Below are 25,038 nucleotides of genomic sequence, written 5' to 3'. Positions count from 1 at the left end.
CAAAATCAACTTACTGCACAGTGTTTGCCTCCGTGGTTTATTTCTGTAACTCCTTTTTAATGAGCTCCTGTGACTTTCATTTTTACTTTTGCTTTGTGTTTTCAGTTTAAAATGCATTCCTAGTGCAGGGAGCTTTCAGAGAGCAGCCTGGAGGCCCTCATCTCTGCCTCAGTAGGAGCTGACGCTCGTGTCCTTTGGGGCTGAGGGCCTCTCTGCTATGCTCCAGTGACTTCGCTTCCCAGGTATGCCGGCGGGAACGCTGATGCACACAGGAGTGGGACCGAAAATAAACTAACGAAAGGCCCAGTTAGGAAGGTAACACGACAATCTATGGACTATGAGAATCCACTCAGCTTTCCACCAGAAGAGCCACCCAATCGTGTATGAATAAGTATATTCCTAGTGGGGTTTAAATGTAAAGTTATGATTAAATCTCTTGCTTTTCTGAACACACAGCAGAGGGTTATCAGCATTGACTAGACTAAGGATTTCTTTAAAAAGATGGCTGGGCCACATACTGCCCCATTTGTGATCCAGTAGTCTGGGGTGGGACCAGATGTTTTGCATTTCTAACAATTTCTCAAGTGACCTGGGTGCTGCTGGATATACTTGCAAAAACTGCTGGTCTATGCAATCCATGCCATATATTTTCAATGACTTTTCTCCACACTTTTCTGTTGTCCTTCACAGGAAAAGAGCCAAATTCACATTCCAGCTCTTTTGCTCTGGCTTCTGTCAGTTTCATTTGTGAGGAAAACAAAACAAAACAAAACAAAAAATGAACAAAGTGATGCCAGGAATAACCAACCCTGGATTTCTAGCCTTTTACTCATTTTTAAGTGGAATGAAGGTTTTATCTTAGTCAGTAAGATGTTAATGCCTTTTAAAAAGTAAGAGCTTACCTGAATTATACAAAGGTGATACAACTGTCTCACACTAAAAAGTGATTCTCTTTCAATTACAAAATGTTTCTCCATTGAAGTCTCTTAATACTAGAAAAGAGAGATGGTGGTCATAAGATGACAGGAAAAAAATAAGACTCACTTCCCACAGAGATCGGAGTTATTTCATTTATTACTTTGTTTTTTAAGACAAAGACAAAACAGTACATCCAGAGTGTAAATGATGTAGGCAGATTGTAATACTGACATTGGGATGTTCAAAAGGAATTGTTTTTCTTCCTCTAGTTTAATGTATTGACAAAGAGAAACAGCATGATGTCATAATTAGGGCATAATCTGACTGTATGTAGAGCTGACAGGGCAACTCCTGGGAAGCTCTAAATGAGCTTCTCACTGATTTTGCACGTGAGCAATTCCAAACTGGTTAGGGCCACGTTGATTAAAACATGCGAAAGAACAAATTAATGTTCGAAGAGGTACCAGCTTTAGATTTCTGCTCGTCCTCCAGTTCTAAAAAGTAAAGATTAGAAATAAAATTAAGGCATTGCTCAACAAATACTTTTGAATAAAATAAATATTAATTTTTTTCAGAGATTTCATGACATTGATTTCTAAAGGACCCACTCTTCTGTTTATGCTATTTCTCCCACACAAATAAACTTTACTAGCTAATAAAGGCAATATTAAACAAAATTCAAATGATAAACAATTACCTATGCTTTTATCAAACATATAATATTGTCCAGCCATAATGTGTTTGGGATGAAGGTAAATTATTCTATAGAATCTATCATCCTGGGTAAACCCCACCCACTGACCTGCAATCAAAACTTAATTACAATAGAAAGGTGCACATCCCTCAGCTGGGGTGGTCATGGAGGCTGTGCCATTGGACCATAAGGATGCCACTACATTAGGCCATGCTACCAAGCTTAAGAGGCATAGCAGCTCTACCTACTACATAGAAAAACACACACAGGGAGGTGGGGAAAACGGTGAGACAAAGCAACAAGGTCCAAATGAAAGAAAAGAATAGTATTCCAGAAAAAGAGCTAAACAAGACAGAGACAAGCAATCTGCTAGATGCAGAGTTCAAATCACTGGTTATAGGGATATCAAAAAACTTAGTGATGCCGAAACCGGTTTGGCTCAATGGATAGAGTGTCGGCTTGGGGACTGAAAAGTCCCGGGTTCGATTCCCGTCAAGAGCATGTACCTTGGTTGCGGGCATATCCCCAGTAGGGGGTGTGCAAGAGGCAGCTGATCGATGTCTGATGCTTGCTCAGGCATGGTGGGATCAGGCCTAAATGGACAGTTGAACATCCCTCTCACAATCCAAGATTGCTGGCTCCCAACCACTCACCTGCCTGGCTGTCTGATTGCTCCTAACTGCTTCTGCCTGCCAGCCTGATCACCCCCTAACCATTCCCCTGCCAGCCTGATTGATGCCTTACTGCTACCCTGCCAGCCTGTTTGCCCCTAACTGTCCTCCCCTGCAGGCCTGGTCCCCCCCAACTTCCCTCCCCTACAGGCCTGGACCCCCACAACTGACTTCCCTGGTTGGCCCGATTGCCCCCAACTGCCCTCCCCTGCTGACCTGGTATTGCCCAACTGCCCTCCCCTGTAGGCCTGGGTCCCTCCCAACTGCCCTCCTTTGTTGGCCTGGTCATCTCCCAATGGCCCTCCTCTGCTGGCCTAGTCACCCCTAACTGCCCACAACTGCCCTCCCCTGTAGGACATCTTGTGGTGGCCATCTTGTGTCCACATGGGGCAGCATCTTTACCACATGGGGGTGGCCATCTTGTTTCTTAGAGTGATGGTCAATTTGCATATTACTCTTTTATTATGATAGATAGGATTTTTGTTTTTAAATTTTTTAAGGGATCTATTGGGTTGACATAGGTTAATAAAATTATAGAGGTTTCATGTGTACAATTCTATAATACATCATCTGTATATTATATTGTGTCTTCACCACCCAAGTCAAGTCTCCTTCCATCATCATTTATCCCCCTTTACCCTGTTCTACCTCCCTCTAGTCCTTTTTCCCTCTGATAATCACTATATATTTCAATGCTCTTAAGACAGTAGATTTTAAGTATTCTCCACACACACACACACACACACAAAATGAAATAACTATGTGATAGAATGGAGGTGGTAGCAAATACACTATGGTGACAATGATTTTGCAATTTTTTGCAATGTATTTAATCACATCTTGTACACTTGAACATAATGTTATATATCAATTACGTCTCAATAAAGATAGGAAAAAACATTATACTTTGATAGAAATAAATTCTTATATACAAATCTAGTTAGTATTGGGAGATTTAGATATGAATAAAGAATAAGAGGAAGTCTTATGCTCATTTTCACACACAAAAAAGCACCATTTACCTTTGATGGAGGAACAAACTCAACACATTCTATCCACATGGCTAAAAATGACTTTCCACATATTGCACATAATTTTCCCTTAGAGATTGTCTGCCAGATCTGCGGGTACCATGCCATGGCTTCCATTAGGAAAGGATTCATTTCTATCAGCTGATTCATTATAAATCTTGATGTTATTTCCTAGGTTAAAAAAATATGATGCCTCAAGATAATTTTCAAAATAACCATTCTTTATTATTCTTCAGTGTCTGTTAAATTAATTTTTCAAAGTGTATATAATAAAGTATATTGTCAATTATTGGCATTATAAGTAAGTTTAAATGTGTTTTTTAATATATTTTATTGATTTTTTTACAGAGAGGAAAAGAGAGAGATAGTTAGAAACATCAATGAGAAAGAGTCATTGATCAGTTGCCTCCTGCACGACCCCTACTGGGGACGTGCGGGCAACCAAGGTACATGCCCTTGACTGGAATCGAACCCGGGACCCTTCAGTCCACAGGCCGACGCTCTATCCACTGAGCCAAACCGGTTTTGGCAGCATTATAAATAAGTTTAGTTTTCAACAATGTAAGAAAAGCAACTTACTCTTATTTTATTATTATTTTTTAATATATTTTATTGATTTTTTTTTTTTTTTTTTTTTTTTTTTACAGAGAGGAAGAAAGGGATAGAGAGTTAGAAACATCGATGAGAGAGAAACATAGATCAGCTGCTTCCTGTAGGTGCCCTTTATCAGAATCGAACCCGGGACCTTTCAGTCCGCAGGCCAACGCTCTATCCACTGAGCCAAACTGGTTTCAGCAACTTACTCTTATTTTAATATTTCCATATTTTTATATACAGGAATCCAAGTTATAATACACTTATTAAAGTTTAGTTTAAATTTTGTACCGCTTATTACAGTAAACAAGGACTGTACACATATTCAGACTGACTTTAAAATTGACTCTATTCTATCTATTAGTGTCTAAATTCTTACTACTAAAATTGTTGATCATGAACCAGTAGAATTTGCATCACCTGGAAGCATATTAAAAATTCACTCTCAGGTGCACTCCAGACTTACTGAATCAGAATCTGCAATTAACAAGTTTCCTTAGATAATGCCTTTGCATATTAAAATTTGAGAAGCATTAGTTTAAGTTACCTACTGCATTAAGTACCTAGATACTTGGTAAAGAATACTTGTTTCTATTAACCAAATCTCTGAATTCACTCTGTATTAAACCTATCCACACAGGTATGTTCAGAAACTAATAATAATATGAGAATATTTTTATATATAAAAGGCTGACCGGCCGACAGGCCAGTAGATATGATATGCACTGACTACCAGGGGGCCGCATTCTTTAAAAGAAACTCTTTAAAACTTAAATCAGGGCTTCATTTGGAGACGTGTGTGAATGACTCAGGCTTCACCTGTAGGCTCAGGACGTCCAGCTTCTTGATGGCACCAACAGGATGCTTCAGGTACAGAGGGTTTCCCTCACAGTAGAATTCCTTCAGCTTCATATACTGAAACTTTCAAAACAAAATAAAAACTTCGTTTCACAACAAAATAACAAATTTTACTCCTGAGGTTACATCTTCAAGAAAATTTGATTTAAAATGCTTTATTTAGGACTTACATTCCACATTAGTATTTTAACACCAGGACAGTTGTTAGAAACATAAGCAAACAAACAAACAAACAAACAAAAAATCCAGAGGAGAGCTTCAAACTAAAATAACAGACAGAAACACAAGGGGAAAAAAAATAAAGCCAATGGGGACACAGAATTACCAGAAAACACAAATAATTGGATACAGGAAATCTTTATAGGCTAATAATCACCCTAAAGGGAAATGGGCTGAACTCACCAATAAAAATGCATATAGTAAACAGTTTGTATTAAAATCCAAACCCAAGTGAATGCTGCCTTCAGAGGACAACTCAGCTGTAATAACAAATATAGATTCAAATGGAAGGATGGAAAAATGATACTCCACCAAATGGTATCCAGCCATATTTATATGGCAAAAAGATGTCAAGATAAAAATGTAGAAAGATGGATATTTTATCATGATAAAAGGGACACTACATAAAAAAGACATAACACTTAATTCATAGTCACCCAATCTGAGAGCACCAAAATAAAGATAGCAACTACTAACAGAACAGAGAGAAACTGACAAAAACACAATTATAGTTGGAGACATATCTCATTTAAAGCTGTGGATTGATTATCCAAACAGAATATGAATAAAGAATTATCAGCCTTAAATGACACATTAGACCAAAGAGGCATAAATAACCATTACTGAGCCGTTCATCCCAGAACACCAGATTATCAGTTCTCCTCTAATGCACATGGAACATTCTCAAAGATCAACTATGTGGCAGAAAACGTCCCTATCATCAGCAATGTCTATAAGTAGGAAACCTTTTTAAACTAAAAGTATTCAAGGCAAGACGGGACATCAGGGTAAGTAGTAGGCAACATATTGAGTAGAGTGTCTTCATGAAAAAAGGAAGGTCAGTAACCATGGGCCTTATTTTCAGGGGACTCTTGTGTGACAATCAGAAAACAAGTGGTTCAGGAAGTGGAGGCAGTGTGAGAGGAGTGGGTGAGACAGAAATAATCAGAATCAAAGGCCAAGATCCAGGAGGCAAAGGACTGCATTCAGGGAGAGAGTTTGTTGGTTATAATTTATTGCTTACCCAGGTAGGCCAAAAGACTGTAAGTGGGTTTGTAGAGGGAAATCAGCTAACGTAGCAAAGAGCACAGGGGAAATAGGAAGCACAGGGTACTGAGAGCAGGGACAGTACCCTCAAGTATACCTATCCATATGATTAGTCGTTACCCTGCTATTTGCAAGTTAGAATCATCCAGGTGCACTCACAGCTTTAAAAGCATGCAAAGGTCCCTGTTTGGGAGATGAATTCAGTGGCAACTAACTCAAATCAAACTTGAAAATAAACAGCAACATTTAGCAGCCAATCAATGATACTCTCTCCTCATTGATGTTTCTATCTCTCTCTTCCATGGCCCTTCCTCTCTGAAATCAATAAAAATGTATTTTAAAAAAGGTATGCTCTGGAAAACAATATTTTCAAAAAGTCTGAAGTGGCCTAAGACAGTATATACTAACAATAAATACCAACCATACAAGTATATTAAAATATTTGATAGCAATCATAGTTCACTTAGTTCAAACAACTTCAGCTGGCACAGAACACAAAGGACAATAGGACAATAGAACCACAAAAGATTTTGAAATATAGAACAAAAAAAGGTATTTGAGTCATTTGTATAACTCAAGATTCCAATTACTACAAGTTCTACTGGTTTTTCATTTTGTTCTAATCCCAGTAGCATAAAAAAAATATGTTTTTCAATGTTAACAGAAGTTGACTCTACTTACTCCTGATGGAAATATCTGAATGAGATTTCCGGCTATGTCTAGGGATTTTAGGTTTATAAGATGACACAATAACTGTTTAAAAAAAAGAGAGAGAGAGATTTTTTAAGAATCTGTAAAATACATAGAATCATAAATATGTCTTCTAAGTTTGAACTTGATGGTATTGGCCATCTTTTCTAATTACCTGATCAATTCTTTTTTACATCCTTCCCAAAGAAGATCTCTGTAACATGAATTGTCAGATTCTCTGAATTTCCTATTTCCCATGACCACTCCAGGGCAACTGGCCAAGAGTTAGGCTATTTGTAGGTTCAAATCTCATTTCTGACATTGACTATGGGTAATTTGTACTTAAATTTCTCCATTTGTAAAATGGAATTGCTAATGGAAGCCCCTACTTCAATGATTGTTGAATGGATTAAATAAGTTACTAAGTGCTTACTGAAGGACCCAATACAACCCAGTCGGTGTGGCTCAGTGGCTAAGCATCGACCTACGAACCAGGTCACTGTTCTATTCCTGGTCGGGGCACATGCCTAGTTGCAGGCTAGATCCCCAGTTTGCATTGTGTGTGGGAGAGGGGCTGATTGGTGATTATCTTTCATCATTGAGGTTTCTATCTCTCTCTCTCACTCCCTTCCTCTCTGAAATCAATACAAATATGTTTTTAAAAGGGCGCAGTACATAGTGAGCAGTAGGCAGACATTACTATTATTACAATGGAAAGAATCTTTGAGAAATGGAAAAGATGTTGAAAGTTGTCTCTAATTGACAATTCTACCACTGGCATATATTTCTTATCTCCCTCTTGCTTAGCACTGTGCTAAATGAACATTTTCCTACACTTGATCTTAGCCAAAAGGCCGAGAAGCGATTGAACATTTTCCTTATACAGTAAAGAAAAAGATCTGTTAAGGTCTCTATCTACATGTCTAATGTGACTGATGGACATATACATTCATACACATGTGAAGATATACATACAATTTATAATGTATCAGAAAATGATTCATACTTTTTTTCATAACCAAAACAAGTATTTTTTGTAAATACCTACATTTACAAAATAATTATAGACTGAATCATATTAAATTACAAGGACATAAATGATCGTAGGCATTCTTTATATAATAATTCAAGATAGGACTTATTAGCATTTAAATTTTTTTAAATTTAAACTCCTGGGGATTTATAAAATTATAGAAAGAGTACTTTTAAGTTAGAGAGACATGGATTTGAGTTTCTTCTCTGATCTTTGCAAGTTGTTTCAAGTCACATATCTCTTTTCCTTATTCTAAAATGGATATAATAAAAAGAGCTACACCATAAAGTTGTTATAAACACTAAATAATATAATGCTTCATCATGACGCTCATATTGCTGCTGTTAAAGCTTTTCCCTAAAAAAAAAAAATGAGTTATACTTTTAATAGATTTAGTCTGTAATTTAAAGATATTTTTACTTGTTTATAGAAATTAGGATTTTTAAAGAATTTAAGAATACAATTTTTTTAAATATATTTTATTGATTTTGTACAGAGAGGAAGGGAGAGATAGAGAGTTAGAAACATCGATGAGAGAGAGTCATCGATCAGCTGCCTCTTGCACACCCCCTACTGGGGATATGCCCGCAACCAGGGTACATGCCCTTGACTGGAATGGAACCCGGGACCCTTCAGTCCCCAAGCCGACGCTCTATCCATTGAGCCAAACCAGTCTCGGCAAGAATACAATTTTAAAAAAAATATTATTTGTAGCCTACAACTTGGTATATTTTCACATATTACATTACAACAAGCACAGAATTTTTTAAAGGAATATTCCTTTGAAAGAAAAATGAAAGCAGGATTTGACCTGCTTTTGTTCTCTCTCAATGTACTGCATGGCATGCATTCCCTCCTACCTAGTTAATTCTAATTTGCATAAGAAGGAAAGGTAAACCCATTGACAGGTTCCCTTCAGGAAACAGTACTCTCAAAGGGAGAAATGTGAGGTGAATTTAGTCAAGTCACTATTTTTAAAAGTTTGACAGGATTTAGAAAAACCTAAACCACAAAATGTAGTTCCCTAAAACCTCCAAGTTCCCAGGAGCTGGGAACCAGCAGCAAGGTATTTTACCACCATAAGCCTAAGGAGCCAAGGGAGATGGTAACAGCCCATGAGAATCACATGACTTCAGCTATGGCTTTCCAAGAAGGTGTGCAGGAAACTCATAGCCCCCCATCAGGCAGGGTACCTGATACTCCTTCTCCTATCCTTTCTCCTGCTAGTGCTGCCAACTGGCCATGTCCAAGAGGAAATTTTTAAAAAATATATTTTATTGATTTTTTACAGAGAGGAAGGGAGAGGGAGAGAGAGCTAGAAACATCAATGAGAGAGAAACATCGATGAAAGAGAAACATCGACCAGCTGCCTCCTGCACACCCCCTACTGAGGATGTGCCCGCAACCAAGGTACATGCCCTTGACCAGATTCAAACCTGGAACCTTTCAGTCTGTAGGCTGATGCTCTTCCACTGAGCCAAACCGGTTTCGGCCTCACTTAAATTTTAAACAATGAGTTTTTTCATATAGTTATGTACCATGCAGTATTAGGAACCTACTTATACTAAAAATTGTTTGTTGCTTATCTGAAATTCAAATTTAAGTGAGTATTGTATATTTGTATTTACAAACCTGGCATCCTTAACTATGTGAAATAAATTAAAAAAAGTTACAACCATCCTTTGTCACAGGAACTTGGGAGCTGACTCCATCTAATCAATCACAAGGAAAGCAAATGGTGGTGCACACTCAGCCACAATCTACAATCATTCTACAATCCCTCCGAATCGTGTTGTAAGGAGAGTTCTTCCCCAGCCAAAGAAAATTCTGTCCCATGCTTTGCTTACCTCTGGCAAAACTTCAATGTTGTTTCTGGCCAGGAAAAGCTTCTGGAGACTCTTCAAGAACCAAATATCTTCGGGTATACAACTGATCTGATTGTAGTTAAGTTGAAGTTCACAAAGATTCTTAAGAAAACAAAGTTCTCTAGGAATACTTGTTAGCTGGTTATGATTTACACTCAAGTATATAAGGTTTTCTAATCTGAAAATTAAACAAGGAACATGAATGAAACTCACACAGAAAAGGAAAGTCTATTGCACAGACACTGCTTGTCAGAAGCCATGTGTGAATTAATCTTCTTGTAGGTCATCTGAGCTTTATTTCAGTCAAATGTTCACAACTACTGTGAATAATCGGAGCATAAAAATTCTTGATTGCAATCAAACTTTTGAAAATAATTTATATTCAGATAGCTTGCATTTTACGTAATCAAAACATAGTTGTTTTTTAAAATATATTTTTATTGATTTTTACAGAAAGGAAGGGAGAGTGATAGAGTTAGAAACATGGATGAGAGAGAAACACTGATCAACTGCCCCCTGAACTCCCCCTACTGGGCAATGAGCCTGCAACTGGAATCGACCCTGGGACCCTTCAGTCTGTGGGCTGATGCTCTATCCACTGCCAAACCAACCAGGGCAAAACCTAGATTTGAAAGAAAGAAAATTCTATTTTCATTCTGTGTACTTACACATTCACTATATTAAAGAGGAAGACAAAGACAAAGGAGGACATATACATGCAGAAATATACATATACATATAAACACATACATGGATATAGGTATTGGTATAGGTATAGTTACAGTTTAATGTATCGTGTGCTAAAAATTTGTGAGAACCACTTAGTTCCTGAGGAAGATGCAAAGATGGGTCAAACACAAACTCTGCCTTTATTTATATATCCTGGTCTAGAGCCAGTTTGCCGACCACAGTGCTAAGCCCATGAGGTGGAATAGAACTGGGATTCAGGTACTACTAGCTGCCCCCACCGAACTATCCCTGTCCCTTGTGGTACCTCCTAGTGGAAGCAGCTAAGTCAAGCTGGAGTAGCTCTGACTATAGGGAGTGCACATGGAGCACCCAGAGGATCCACAGCCTTCCTGCAGGGGAGGGGTTCCCCGAGTCTGAGATAACAAGGTAGTGGAGGGGATGCCCAGCTACTGGGCAATGGGGAAAGGTCTGCACAGTTTAGGGACACTGTCCCACAGAGATCTAGGCAACCCTTGCAATAGAGGTAAGAGAAAATAAAAACTACCGCTTCAACGCCACCTACTGGAAAAAAGGAACTCTATTTTAATTCTTTTTTAAAAGCAGTTTACAAATGCCAGAGCAGAGAATTAAACCATCAAACACAATGAACAACCAAAATAACCAAAGAAATCCAAAAGAAAAATCTTAAAATCTCTAGAAATTGAACTTAACGTCATGGAAATACCCGATTTAAATGTCAGAATATTAAAGACTGCAGTTTTGAAAAGCTCAACAAAATACAAGAAAACTCAGGCAACTCACAAACTCAGAAGTAAAATCAGCGAACAAAAAGGACTATTTTACTGAAGAGGTAACAGCTATAGAGAAAGAGCCAAACAAATACTGTAGCTGAAGAACTCAGTAGGAGATGGAGAATGAACTAGCAAGCTTAAAAAATAAAGCAGACCAGGTGGAGGGAAGAATTTGTGATATCAAAGATAGACATCTAGAAATAAGTCAGATGGAAGAGGAGAAATTTGAAAGTAAAAAAAAAAAAGTGAAAGCCGAAACCAGTTTGGCTCAGTGGATAGAGCGGACTGAAAGGTCCCAGGTTCGATTCTGGCCAAGGGCATGTACCTTGGTTGGGGGCACACCCCTAGTAGAGGTGGGCTGGCTGACATCCCTAGTAGAGGTGGGCTGGCTGGACCCCACCCATCCACAAATTCATGCTCCGGGACTCTAATATACTTATATGCATAACCCATGTACACAGGCAATAGGGTAGTGAAGACCTGGAAGGGTGGGTAGGGCCAGGGAGGGAGCAGGGAAAGGAGTGGAAATGGGAGACATCTGTAATACTATCAACAATAAAAAATATACTTAAAAAAGCCAACCATGTGAAATAGGCGCTATTAATATCTTCATTTTGCAGATAAAGACAAAAGTATAGGAAGGTGAAGAAATTTTCCCAAGGGCAGAAAACAAAACCATGCCTGGGGAGGTACAGCTAGAATACAGACAATCCATGGTAATCTGTAAAACTGTGTAAACCTATGCATTTTTCAATTCTACTTTCTTTCACTTTTCTGACATATCACCATAGGTTTATACAGTTCCTTTTAATATTTTTTTTTGTACTTTAAACAGAGCTTACAAAATTGTAAAATCATAACATGTTACAGCTGCAAAGATTTTGGAGTTCATCTACTCAGATTTCTTACTTTAGAGATGAGAAAGCTAACATATAAGACAGTTAAAGAACATGCTTTAGGTCATCAGGCTGGTTGTAGAAATGTACATTCACAAGATCTTCCAAGTGTTCTTTTTTCATTCAACCAATACATCAATCAACTGAATAAGTGAAGAAGCAAGCAGACAACTATTGGCGTTGTCATTGCTATAGATATTCCTCTTCTTAAAAAATTAAATTGCTTCAAAATTTTTTTCTAGTTGCTCTGACTTAAAACATTATTTTCTTTTTTAAAATTTTTTACATTTTATTTTATTGTTTAAAGTATTACACATATTAGTACATATATCCCCCCCCCCCCGCCCCACTGACCTTCCCCCAGTCTCCCTACACCCTGTCGTTGCTCTTATCCCACCCCCCAGTGTCTTATGCCCATTGGTTGTGCTTATATGAATACATACAAGTCCTTCGGTTGATTAAAACATTATTTTCTATGCAAAAAATCTACCTGGAAAACAATACATTTGTTAGAGGTATTGGTAAGTGAATTAGAATAGACTTTTATGATACCTTTCTATCAATCTGAAAGTGATTTACAATACTCACATGAAATAAAATTTACTGTCACCAATTCTGTAGTGGAGCAACCTCTAAGAACTACAGAGTTGGGAGTTTAATAACACTTTAGAACTGTATGTTTCACACCCCCACTCTTACACTTAGACTACCAAGCCATGCTGTTTCTCATTTTTCTTCAGCGTTTAAGGAATCATCTGCTTAAAAATGGCGGCTTGTCTCAGTTCTTCAGATGTCCCCTTTGCTATGTACAAATCCCACAAGGACTTGAAGCTCAGCATAAGATTTTCCAAGGGCCCTGGTGGGTAGGGGGGTGGGCGGAGGGGTAAAGAGGTGGGGGGGGGGGTAAAGAGGTAGGGAGTAAACTAAATGTCGCTATCAACAAAATTACCTGCTGACTTCTTTAGGAATATATGTGAGCTGGTTGTTGTTCAGATTAAGTAGGGTCAAATTTTTCAAGCCATCTGTTAGAAAATAATTTCGGACACTTTAGCTATATACAAGTTAGCTATAATTTTTAGACATTTTTCTGTATAACTTGATTTTCCTTCTGATTTCTGGTCTTGCCCATGGCTCTTGGCTTGCTGGTAACAGATAAATTCTTAAACTCGCTTCAACAAAAAGTGGTGAATTTACCACAAAGTCTTACTATGCTAAATCACGGTGCCTGAGGATAGAAGGTATAGCCTAGTTAACTGAACTCAAACCAGAAAGGCACTACAATAGACACTGGAACACATAAATATTTGTGGAGGGAATGAATGAAGTCCAAAATTCTTCTTTACGGATGACATTCATCTACCCAACAAACATCCTGTGGGATATCAGTCCGACGCCCCATCCCCCCGCATCTGTGAATCCCACATTCAGCTCTGACAGGCCCAGCAAGCGTGTCCACCCAAGCAAACCAACACGGGCACACATAACACCCTCTCTTGGCACTTGTGCACACCTATCCCCTTGCGGGGCTCACTTCTCCTGCCCATGGTTCTGTGCCCTGTGCCCCACTGCTACACAGCACCTCTGTGAGACTGTCCATGATGACAGTTTCTTGAGAGCTGAGCAGGTTGGACTCCCATTCAGCCAGCTCCTAGCAATTGCTGGCATGTGGCAATGTGATTCCAGTATTGCCTAATCTTTCTTTTTTTAAAAGAGAGAAAGGTCCAGAAATTTAGCCTTAATATGAATTATCTTGATCTGCAAATCTTGATGCTAAATTCAAACTTATATGTAATACTTTCAACAATAAAGATAAATTTAAATAAATAAATGCACTGCAGAGAGAGAGAGAGAGAGAGAGGGGGGGGGGGAGAGAGAGAGAGAGAGAGAGAGAGAGAGAGAGAGAGAGAGAGAGAGGGAGAGGGAGAGAGAGAGAGAGAGAAAGGAAAAAAAAAGGAAAGTGAGAAGGAAAGAAAAGGAAAACACAGACAAAACAGAACCAACCTATCTGTGACCCAAATTCAGCTCATGAGCCACCCATTTACAACTACTATCTTATGATTACTCAAGCCAATTAAATTTTTAAAGATTTTATCACAATCTCTAGCAAAGCATGTATGACTGACCCAGCTTAAGATACATGTAACCCTAGTTCACTCTGCTCTGGTCAGGAGACAGGGTCATGTAATACATGATGAACAATGCAGTTGAATAATCATGATCTGATAGAGACCATAATTTATGTCAACCACATAGGATTTTCAAAGTTCAACAGCCAAAATTAAGATATACAGGAACCGAAGACATTTAGGGGCAGTGTACACAGATCAGATATATTTTATAAATCTCACTTAAAGGCAACATGAGAAAAAGATTCCTTACAGAAATCTAAATTAGCATTGAATTGTTTAATATTATATATATATATTATAATTATATATATATATATATATCAGATTTTACTTAAATTTATTCCCTCAGTATAGCTAAAAGATATTGTCTACTTTTTCCATTCCATAATTGTTTTCTTGTGTAAACTGTTTTCTTCCTAATTAAAGTGTAACAGAATGCTAAATATGTGGTTTTGTAAATAAAATGTGCGTAAACATTGATAAGTATTTGTCACATTTTTTTTTAACCTTCACCTGAGAATATGTTTTTATTGTTTCAGAGAGAGAGAAAGGAAGAGAGAGAGAGAAATGAAGAGAGAGAGAGAAAATCATTGATATATGAGAGACACATAGATTAGATTGGTTGCCTTCCTTACGTACCCTAACAGGGGCTGGGGATCGAACCTACAACCCAGGTACATGCCTTTGACTGGGAATTGAACCCGACACCCATTGGTGCACAGATCAACACTCTAACCCCTGAGCCACACCTGCCAGGGCTAAAGCTATCATCTTGATCAAAGACTGTGACTTAGTATCTGAGACAAAATAAAAAGTATAAAGGAAAAGGAGAGCTGTGGAAAGCTTTCCTTGATTTGATTTTCCACTAGTTTTCACTCTGGCACAAAGGAAGGGCCCATAGATTCAAGAGTATAAACAGATACAAAAATTCACTACACTAATGCTTGCTTAGGTCTACATCTAAAGAAATATAGTACAATAGCTGGGGAAAAAGTACCCCAAATTTCATAATTTCAAGAGTAGCAGGTAAATATCTCCCCCCAAAAGCAAAACATGTAACGTTCATTTTTCCTTTAGTTATAAATGGTTAAATATAAGGGGATTAAGTTTGAGACTATAATACTGCTTTTCTTTGACTAACTTACCACATATTTCAGATGCAAATCTACTAATCCTATTTCCAAATAAATGAAGCTTCGTCAGGGATGTGAGGTATTTCACCTCTTCTGGAACTTCTTCTAAAAGATTGTTTCCCATATTTAGTACTGTAAGCTGCAAACATAAAGATATTTAATGGACTCAGACATTATCTACCTTCAAATGAGAAAAAAGAAATAACTAAGTCCCTTTGCTGAGGTCCACGTAACCTAAGAAAACTTCCGCATGATCACAAACTGTTATTTTACACATATCTAAAATAATTTTTATAAAGTTCATTTAGTTCGTGTTCAAACACTTTATGCTAATTAAAGCACACTTTAATTTTATCAATTACAGCCCTTCATTAAAATTTCATCACAAACTATTCCAAGGGTATTTAAAAATGCAGTTAACAGTTCATCTATAACTCACTTGAACAGCTCAAGAATACACTAGCATTGTGACCTATAGACTCAAAAACCATTAAAAAAAAAAAATCAACAAAAGAGCTAATTCCCTGAACTAAGAAATGTTGCCAAAGATCTGAGGCCCTCCTGTCATACTACTCCCAAAGGAAGCATTAAATTCGGATGGAGCAAGAGGCGAGGACAAGGATAACAGAGGCATGACTGCAATGGGCCAGGTGGGAGAGAAGGATGGCTTGGGCGACATCTTTGCTTAGATCCTTTTCCTTCTCTGCTCTACTCTGCTTCCTTCACACCCTTATGGGTTTCTCCTGATAGCACAGCCTCAATCAATTACAGAAATCTATGACTCAGGCTCTACAAGAAATAGAGCGTCACAGAAACCAAGAGAAATGAAAAGGCAGCTATTTTAAGAAGGTAACTATGGCTCAAATCCTGGAGAAAAGGTAAAAAAAAAAAAAAGAAAAAGAAAAAGCAAAGAAACAACCATTGGAATTAGCAATGTGAACATCAATAGTGACCTTGACAATGGTACTAAAGTGTTGGAAAGGAAAAACTCTTTGAGGTGTGCCGTCAAGAAAATTTGAGAAAGCAGATAATTATTTGAAGAACTTTTTTTTTTTTTTTTTTAATAAAGGAACACTGGAAAATTAGGAGGCAGCTGAAGGGGTTTTCCAGAAAATAAAATACACTTCATTTTGTTATATGCTGATGGATATAAACCTGTAGATAATGAGTAGCTACTAATACAAGGAGAGGAATAATTGCAGAAATCAAAATCTTTTAGATTTTAAGATGATAGGATCCAAAGTGCAAATAGGACCTTTTCATCTGGGGACTAAGAAGGAAAAGAAAAGGTGTGTGCAGATCAGAACACTGGATCGATTTGGTGATGGAAAAATAAGGGAGCTCCGACTGATAGTGTTTATTTCTCAATGAAATGTGAACCAAAATTTGCTGAGAGGAGAAGATGTAAGAAGTTTGATGAAGTGTAATTTTGAAGACCAATTTTGGGAAATATACTAGGATAGTTGACAGCCAACAGTTAGCTCCCAAAAATGATATTAAGTAGATAAAAGGCTAATATGCAAATAAACCGAATGGCGGGACAACCAGTCGCTATGACACACACTGACTGCAAGGGGGCAGACGCTCAACGCAGCAGCTGCCCCCTGGTGGTCAGTGCGCTCCCACAGAGGGAGTGCTGTTCATCCAGAAGCAGGGCTCATGGCTGGTGAATGCAGTGGTGGAAGCCTCTCTCACCTTTGCAGCACTGCTAAGGATGTCCGACTGCTGGCTTAGGCCCACTCCCCACAGGAAGCAGGCCTAAGCTGACAGTCACACATCCCCTGAAGTCTCCCAGACTGCGAGAGGGCACAGGCTAGGCTGAGGGGCTCTCCCCTGCAGTGCCCTCCACCCCTCGCGAGTGCACGAATTTCATGCACCAGGCCTCTAGTTAACCATATGGCTTTTTGGCTAGAAAAGGCTATCATGTGAAATTCTGAGCACCACCACCAAGAATATGACACTAGATGATGAAGAGGGTTCAACTGATAACCTCAACATTTAAAGGATTTCAAAGTTAAAACTAAGATGAAGTCAATGGAACTGGGATGATTCTAGATGGAATAAGACCACTAAAAAAAGAAGATTCACTGATGACCTTCAAAGTCATAAAGGTATTTGAAAGACCAAGTGGTTACCCTCTCTCACCCTGGCAAATATGTCAGAGTTCCAGCGTAGATTATATAAACTATACAGAAAGGTCCAGAGACACCTTAGCAAAAAAAAAAAAAAAAAAAAAAAGGCCGAAGCCTGTGTGGTTCAGTGGTAGAGTGTCGGTCTGCGGACTGAAAGGTCCCGGGTTCGATTTCGGTCAAGGGCATGTACATTGGTTGTGGGCACATCCCCGGTAGGGGGTGTGCAGGAGGCAGCTGGTCGATGTTTCTCTCTCATCGACGTTTCTAGCTCTCTATCTTTCTCCTTTCCTCTCTGTAAAAAATCAATAAAATATATTAAAAAAAAAAAAAAAAAAAAGAGTTGCCTTTGAGAAGTACCTCAGGACCCAATCTAAATATTCCATTACTTCAATTGTGTTTGTTATATGTGTACTGTGTACCTGTTATTATTCTGAATACTAAAGTTAAAAAAGACACACAAAATTCCCTCTCTCATAGTGCTTATACATTGGGAAATGAGACAGACAACAAATAAGTACACAATTTCTGTTACTGCTAAGTGCTACATATAAAGGAAAGAAAATAGGACAATGGAATGGAAAGTAACTCGGGCTGCTATTAGGGAGGACCACTCTGAGGAGGTGATGTTTGCAGGAAGGCAATGGGATGCCTTGGCAAGGCTATTCTCAATGGTGCTTTACTCACAAGGCTTTCAGAAATAGCAAGCATCCAGAATGAACATGACAGTGTTGCATTAGTAACACTCTCTATGGTTATGGGCAGTCCCCAAGGGAAGGCTTTAGTCATCTAAGAGACAACTACTTGGGTTAGTTTAAAACTTACATTACTTTAATAATTGTATATAGAATGAAGTTCTGCTTGTGTTTTCAGAGTGTAGCACTTCTATTCCTTGAATGTGGCATAGTGCTATAGATTGAAATACACCATGACTACTAAATAGTTTTTCATAGACCAGTAACACAGAGAAAAATGAACTTTTAGAAGTCATCTAGTGTATCATAGAATGCAAATGGGCTATATCTTCCTCATGACACAATAATGGGTAGCTTTTTTTATTTTGCTAGATGTTTTTATTTATTTTTCTGTATTTAGGCTCTCTGAAACATCTACCCAATTTTTCCCACAGTAATCATAAAAATAGTTTCATCCCCCATATAACAGTCTTTCAAAATGTTAAAGATTGCTATTATATTTCTCCTAAATGTGTTCCATTCTTCCTTAACCAATTTCCGCAGGACATCATTTGCATACCCCTCACCATCCTGGTCATTCTTTAAGTTTTGTAAGGAGACCTAGAACTTGGCTGAGACAGGGAATGTGGTCTCCGCATAGATACTGATGAGACCACAGACTCTCCCTCAGGCAGATGACTACACTTATCTTAATGCAGCCTACACGGCACCCACTCTTTGTTCAGCAGCACACATTGTTGGTACATAATTAATTTTGTTTGTGACAACAAAAACTGCTAAGAGTCAAGGAGATCACTAACATCCAAGACTTAGACAATTAAGTTATTTTCTTAACCTAAAATGCAGTTATCCCTGCAAAAATTGCATCGTGATGGTTTGGGCTCAAAAGACACCTCAAGTGAATGTGAAGTTGTCGCTTTAAATTCAGTCTAAAACTGGACAAGCCAGTTCTGTTTTTCCCATCTGCACTTTGGTTGACGCACCCATCGTTTTTGTAATCCTATGGTAGCCCCACTTTGAAATCACCTAGCACTTCTTTTTATCCACCTACATTCAATCAACAAATTCCATTCTCAAAATTCCTTGTAGATGCAACTTTCCAGCTATACCTCATTGCAATCACCCTATTACTAGTAATCATCACTGACTAATTATAGCATTATATAGCTGAAGAATGCAATAAATAGGATGTGCTATCATTTAAATTCCCTTTATTCGACCCTGTTGGATTACATATAAACAGCTGCCCAAATTATCAGCTGAGGAGCAATTTGTTTACCCAATATTTCCTTAAATGTTTCAACCTCTCTGTAGCCTTTTTGACATTTTTATACACTTGCCTTAAATAGTGTCTATCCCAAGTCGCCCTAAATTTGATTTATCTGATTACATTGGCCCACTCATACCTCTGGGTTATAACCTATCTGTGGCCTGCCTTGAAATAAATATGTGTGTTCTTACATCTTGGATGTGAGATAAGCATCTCAGTGTCCACTGATGCCTTTGGATAATGAAATCTATGTTTAATGTGTAGCAATCCTACCTAATAAAAGAGTAATATGCAAATTAACCACCACTCTACTACACTCCAAGCCACGCCTACCAGCCAATCAGAGCGAGTATGCAAATAAACCCAACCAAGACGGCTACAGCCACAGAGAGCAGGAGGAAGGCGTTTCCCTGGCAATGGAGGAAGCCAAGCTTTCTGCCTGCCCTTGCTGGCCTAAGCCTTCACTCAAGACTACAAAGTTTTAATTATGGAAGGTAGACAAATTCCAACAGAAATGGCTGCTGCTAGGGAGCAAGCAGGAGGCTTGGCTCTGTTCCAGGTTACAAAGTTTCAATTGTTGAAAGTATTGAGCCTGCAACTGAAATATGTGCCCTTCACAGAATCAAACCTGGGACCTTTTAGTTCACAGGCCACACGCTATCCACTGAGCTAAACGAACTAGGGTGTAACTTTCTCTCTTCTTAACCTCTCATCTGCCCTTTTATTAGCAAATGTGAACATGAATGAGCAATATTTCTCAACTGTGTAAATAATCTATATTCATCTTTTGAGTGTTTCCAGCATATTTCATCCCAGAGGCCCAATGCACGAAATTCGTGCAAGAGTAGGCCCTTGCAGGCCTGACTGCCTTGGGGCGCCATCCTCCACCCACTGGTAGTTCCAGGTCATCTCACCATCCAGTCTCAACTTTGGAGACTATATATAAGAAAAGTTAGGAGTTCATGAGCAGCTAAACAATGTCATTGCCCTAAGTAAAGAGCTGACTCAGCTTAGCCCTTACTTTTAAATAAGAAATCATACTTTACTTTTAAAAAATGAATATAACTGATTTGAAACTACTTCAAAAGAAATGAATATCCCTTCCTTCCCATTCCCTGACAACACTCCATTTCAAAGTTCAGCCTACTGTAGCTGGTTGGTGTAGTTCAATGGTTGAGCATTAAACCATGAACCCAGAGGTCCTCCTGGCCAGGCTATCTGCCTGGGTTCGGGTTTGAATCCCTGTGGGGGGTGTGCAGGAGGCAGCCAATGAATGATTCTCTCTCATCATTGATGTTTCCTCTCTCTTCCTCTTTAAAATCAATACAAATACTTTAAAATTTTCAGCCTGCTGTAGGAAACTAAAAGGAAACCCCATTCCATTACCCCAAATGTCTCTTCATTCCATAGGCAAAAGCTTCAGGAGAGTCCCCAGGATGCACAGCATTCTAGGGATCTTCAAATGCACTTCCAGATGGAGTCCCCAAGGTAGACAATTAGATCTAGACTCTTAAGCCTTTCCAGAAGACAGCCTTCAGAAAGATGAGTATGGCAGAGACCTAATCATGAGTCTAGATGTGCTCCCAAGAGAACATGAACAAACTGTAACTTCTTCCCCTACCACATGGAATTCCTAAGGGAGGACAACTCCAGGTGCCTCTCTAACAAGGATCCATGGGAAGTCTTCAAGAAACCAAATCTCCATATATCAAAGCCTACTGTTCTCTCACCTCTTTGACCCTTAATCCCCAAAGATAAATTCTTCTTCACCTGGGTTAAGGTGCTTAACTCTGAGCACACGCTGGGGATTAGGTTATTCTGAAGGTTTAGAACCTTCAGGCCAGTCAGGTTTCCTATAGTTGAGGGTATCTTCCTCATCTTCTTCCCATTCAAGGTGATGATCTTCGTGGTTTTACCACCCTTTACTCCTCCAAAGAACAACTTTTCTTCCATGAAGTTGGAAGAGTGATAGAAAAAGGGTACGGTACACATTATGGATTAAGTTCCTTAGTAGGTAGCTTTACAGTCTCTCATTGCAGAATTGTTGTCGTGTCATGGAAACAAAAACATTCTAAGATCTACCACGCAGAAGGTGGGAGGCAACTGACAGTTTCTTGAGTAAGAGGTAGGGAGGGGAAATAGCTGATTCCAGGCTTGGGGTAAAAAAATGTACAAGATGAGCTGAGAATATCTTATGCCAGAGACATGGAAGTAAAGACTAAGGAGATCCAAGAACATGAAAGCCAATTTACAAGGAACATCACTGGCCTAAAATCAGAAAATTTGAGGATCAGAAAAAATAATCAAGAGTGGCCTCGTACATGAACATGTACGGATTCATAAGGGTATTTTTAAAATAAAAGAAACTCATTGATTACACTGGGGCTCGCTGGGAACCAATTCATAAATGTGAAAATTGATCAAGGAAAAAAAAAATGCAGCATTTATCAGGTATCTTGATCTGAAGGCTTATGAACTAAAAAGACAAGTTACCTGTTATCATATATCCAGAATTTAACAAAGGGTTTTCTAGGCATGCCCTTGACTTCACCTTTAGACTTTCATTTGGCAAGCTTATTTTGTGATTAAATTTGCTCTTTCTTGTGGTAAATGTTTCCAAACATGAGCAGATGCTTCGTGTATTAGAAATCTGTAGAAATCCTCTCCTGTAATAAAGAAGAATATTGTGTTTCTCTCGGTTTTCTTTTGAAATTTGGAAATGGCAGTTTTGATTTCAAGTGCTGTGGATCCTCAAAGACCCACTTTCTAGGGGCAGCCTCACCACTTAATAGCCCTGTGGCTAAGTTATTCATTCTCAACCTCTTTGAGTCTCATTCCCATGAGCTATAAAACAGGAATGACGATACCAACCCCTGCCTTCTGTGAGGAGTGAATAAGCTTGCTTATGCAAAGCATTTAGCACACCGCTTAGCACAGTAAATGCTCGTTACATAAGAGTAATTATGTTTTCTTTTGTACCACCTCACAGACATTTAAATTCAGATTGCTGTTTTGTTAACAAATCTCAAGCATGCAAGCATAACTCTATTCTCAGGATTAATACAAGGTGCTAACATGTTACAGAAAACCGAAGAACAAAGCAATACTTACAGAGATGGAGTTACATTTATTAGGCACGGGTCCAGAGGAAAATGTATCTCAAATTCTGGGCCCCAACATACAGGAACTTGCCCCATTTATATGATTTTACCTTCTTTATCTCCCAAATATGGAGTGTTTCCGGCCTCTTTTGCAAGTTCTTAAAGAGCCCGTGTGTACTGGGCCTTGAGACCTCAACCAGAGGCCCAGCCTGGTGCCAGCACCGATAACCTTGTCTGGGGAAAGTTTAATGGCCTAGCTGAAGTGGGAGTAGTCTTAGCAAGCAAGAATTTACAGAAGCCCATTAGCAGGGTTAAAATTTCAAACAGCAGTTTTCATAGAAGATGGATGCTTCAAACATATGCCTACTGTGCTAAGTAAGGCCTTTTCTCCCTATGGCCACCCGCATTCACCATATTGTTATCAATCACCACTTCATCTGCTTAGACACCTGAGTGCACTCTCAATATGAGGGTCTAGGTGAGATCTTTCAGAGATGTTCTTCAAAGATTCTCAGTTGGTCATGAGATTAGAAATATGTTGGGGGGTGGGGGGTAATGGGGAAGTAAGGACACATATGTAACACCTTAATCAATAAAGAAATAATAATAATAATAAAAGAAATATGTTAGGGGTTCACACTTTAAAACAGGAAGCAATCTGAAAAATACAGCTACCAACTTTTACTTTTGGCAAGTAAAAGCACTTAGAAAATTCTCTCATCTACCACCACCCCAATTTTGTTTAAAAAAAAAGACATTTTAACCCCTCTGCTAAAAGAATATCACTATCTCATATTAAATTTTCTTATTTTGCCAGTGGTTTTAACTTACAGACCATATTTGATTACTACTAGGATGGATAAACCCTCTGAGATTCTACTTACATATACCCTTTACAGTTTTTTGAAGCTTCCGCAAAAATTAAATAAGAAAACAGAAGAAAATAATTAAATAAAAAGTAGAAATAAGCAGTGAAAAATAGAGCAGTGAGGTAAAACCAGGTCCAATAAGATAACTAATCATCTACAAAGTCTAATTAAGGATGGAATGAAAGCAAAAGAGGAACAGAAAAGGGAGTAGTAGAAGATAATGCCAGCCGAAACCGGTTTGGCTCAATGGATTGAACGTTGGCTTGCAGACTGAAAGATTCCGGGTTCGATTCTGGTCAAGGGCATGTACCTTGGTTGTGGGCACATCCTCAGTGGGGGGTGTGCAAGAGGCAGCTAATCGATGATTCTCTCTAATCGATGTTTCTAACTATCTCTCTCCCTTCCTCTCTGTAAAAAAATCAATAAAATGTTTAAAAAAAAAAAAAGATAATGCCAAGCAATACTTTAGCTCAGAAATTGGGCATTCTTGCCTGAGGCATAAAATGGAAGTTAGCAGACCAGGTAGGAATGGTGGGAAATGAACAGAAAATCTGCATGCTCTAATGACTGCAATGATGAATGCTGACAAGACAAAGTCCTGGCCCTGTGGTGCTGACCGTTCTAATTTTTTTTTTTTTTTTGAAAAACCAGAAATATGGCTTTTAAGTGAAATCTCCCAGTTCTTAAACACTACCAACTAACAGATTTTTTTTTTTTTTTTTAATCACTTGAACAGTCCAAATAAAATCCACCTCTGGGCCACATTCAGCCCTCCGGTTGGGAAGCTCTGGTGTAAAGTGAGAAAAAGATGATCCTGGGTAACAACCTGAAAGAAAGTCAGAGGAAGAGGCACAGCCCAGAACAAAGACTAGGACTACAGAGGAGGAACCAGCAAGGTGTGGTGTTATGAAAAGTCGGAGAATTTCAAGGAGCAGTCTCCTGTGAAAGGCAGCGGACATTTCCAATAAGATAAGAACAGGTAAGTGGTCACTGGGACTGGCTGTAGAGCAGATTCAGTGGAGTGGTGGGGGCTAAAACACGGGTGCTGGTTGAAGAAGATATATAGTCCAAACCACCAAGGTTCAATGAACGGCAATGAGTGGAGATATCCCCCTCACATCTGCTGCTGGCGCTGAGCTGGCTCATGCCGGAAATGCTGCTGGCCATCTTATAAGGTGCAGACGGCCTCCACAACAAGGAAGTACCCAGCTCACAAAGCCAACACTGTGAGGTAGGTGTGCAAGACTTTCTGATTTTATGGGGGGAGAAATGCCTGTTTCAAGAACAGTTAGCTAAAACAAGGTCGTTATTTTTGCTCAACTCATGCATTCAGGGTCTCTCTCATTAGGCCCCATGCTGATACTGTATTTGTTAAGATTATAAAAATAAATAGGTGTTTCCTTTTGTCAAGACAAGAATGATAGAAGAGCCAAAACCGGTTTGGCTCAGTGGATAGAGCATTAGCCTGCGGACTGAAAGGTCCCAGGTATGATTCCGGTCAAGAGCGTGTCCCTAGGTTGCGGGCACATCCCTAGTAGGGGGTGTGCAAGAGGCAGCTGATCGATGTTTCTAACTCTCTATCCCTCTCTCTTCCTCTCTGTAAAAAATCAATAAAATGTATTTAAAAAAAAAAAAAAAAAAGGAGTGATAGAAGAAAAATCAGGAGAATTGTAAGTCATCTCTGTTTAAAGAATCGATACATTCAACGATCTTGT

The 25,038-nt window shown here is 38.8% G+C and overlaps 1 protein-coding gene and 1 pseudogene across 1 annotated transcript; both read right to left on the bottom strand.

The window, feature by feature from the left end:
* Positions 1–506: 506 nt before the first annotated feature.
* Positions 507–22,521, bottom strand: LRRC69 (leucine rich repeat containing 69). Its single transcript, XM_036437582.2, has 8 exons — positions 21,124–22,521; positions 15,272–15,398; positions 12,947–13,019; positions 9,603–9,798; positions 6,714–6,785; positions 4,728–4,829; positions 3,306–3,485; positions 507–1,412 (listed from the first exon to the last, which is right to left on the bottom strand). The coding sequence occupies exons 1-8, from the start codon at positions 21,343–21,345 to the stop codon at positions 1,293–1,295; spliced, it is 1,092 nt and encodes a 363-aa protein (XP_036293475.1). The 5' UTR covers positions 21,346–22,521; the 3' UTR covers positions 507–1,292.
* On the bottom strand, positions 7,385–7,588 carry LOC118718699 (annotated as a pseudogene).
* Positions 22,522–25,038: the final 2,517 nt, after the last annotated feature.

The sequence above is a fragment of the Pipistrellus kuhlii genome, unplaced genomic scaffold, assembly GCF_014108245.1.
Source record: "Pipistrellus kuhlii isolate mPipKuh1 unplaced genomic scaffold, mPipKuh1.p scaffold_m20_p_14, whole genome shotgun sequence".
Classification (NCBI taxonomy): Eukaryota; Metazoa; Chordata; class Mammalia; order Chiroptera; family Vespertilionidae; genus Pipistrellus; species Pipistrellus kuhlii.
Note: the sequence above shows the minus strand (reverse complement) of the source record. Positions and strands in the feature narration are given on the sequence as shown.

Bases quoted from the DNA above. Each gene is read 5' to 3' on its own strand.
- LRRC69 (XM_036437582.2), bottom strand. From the start codon at position 21,345: ATGTGTACCGTACCCTTTTTCTATCACTCTTCCAACTTCATGGAAGAA. The intron at 15,399-21,123 runs GTGAAGAAGAAT...TTATGTTTGCAG, and splicing joins AGTTAAGCACCTTAACCCAG to CTTACAGTACTAAATATGGG. The intron at 3,486-4,727 runs GTGAAGCCTGAG...TTTTTAACCTAG, and splicing joins TGGACGTCCTGAGCCTACAG to GAAATAACATCAAGATTTAT.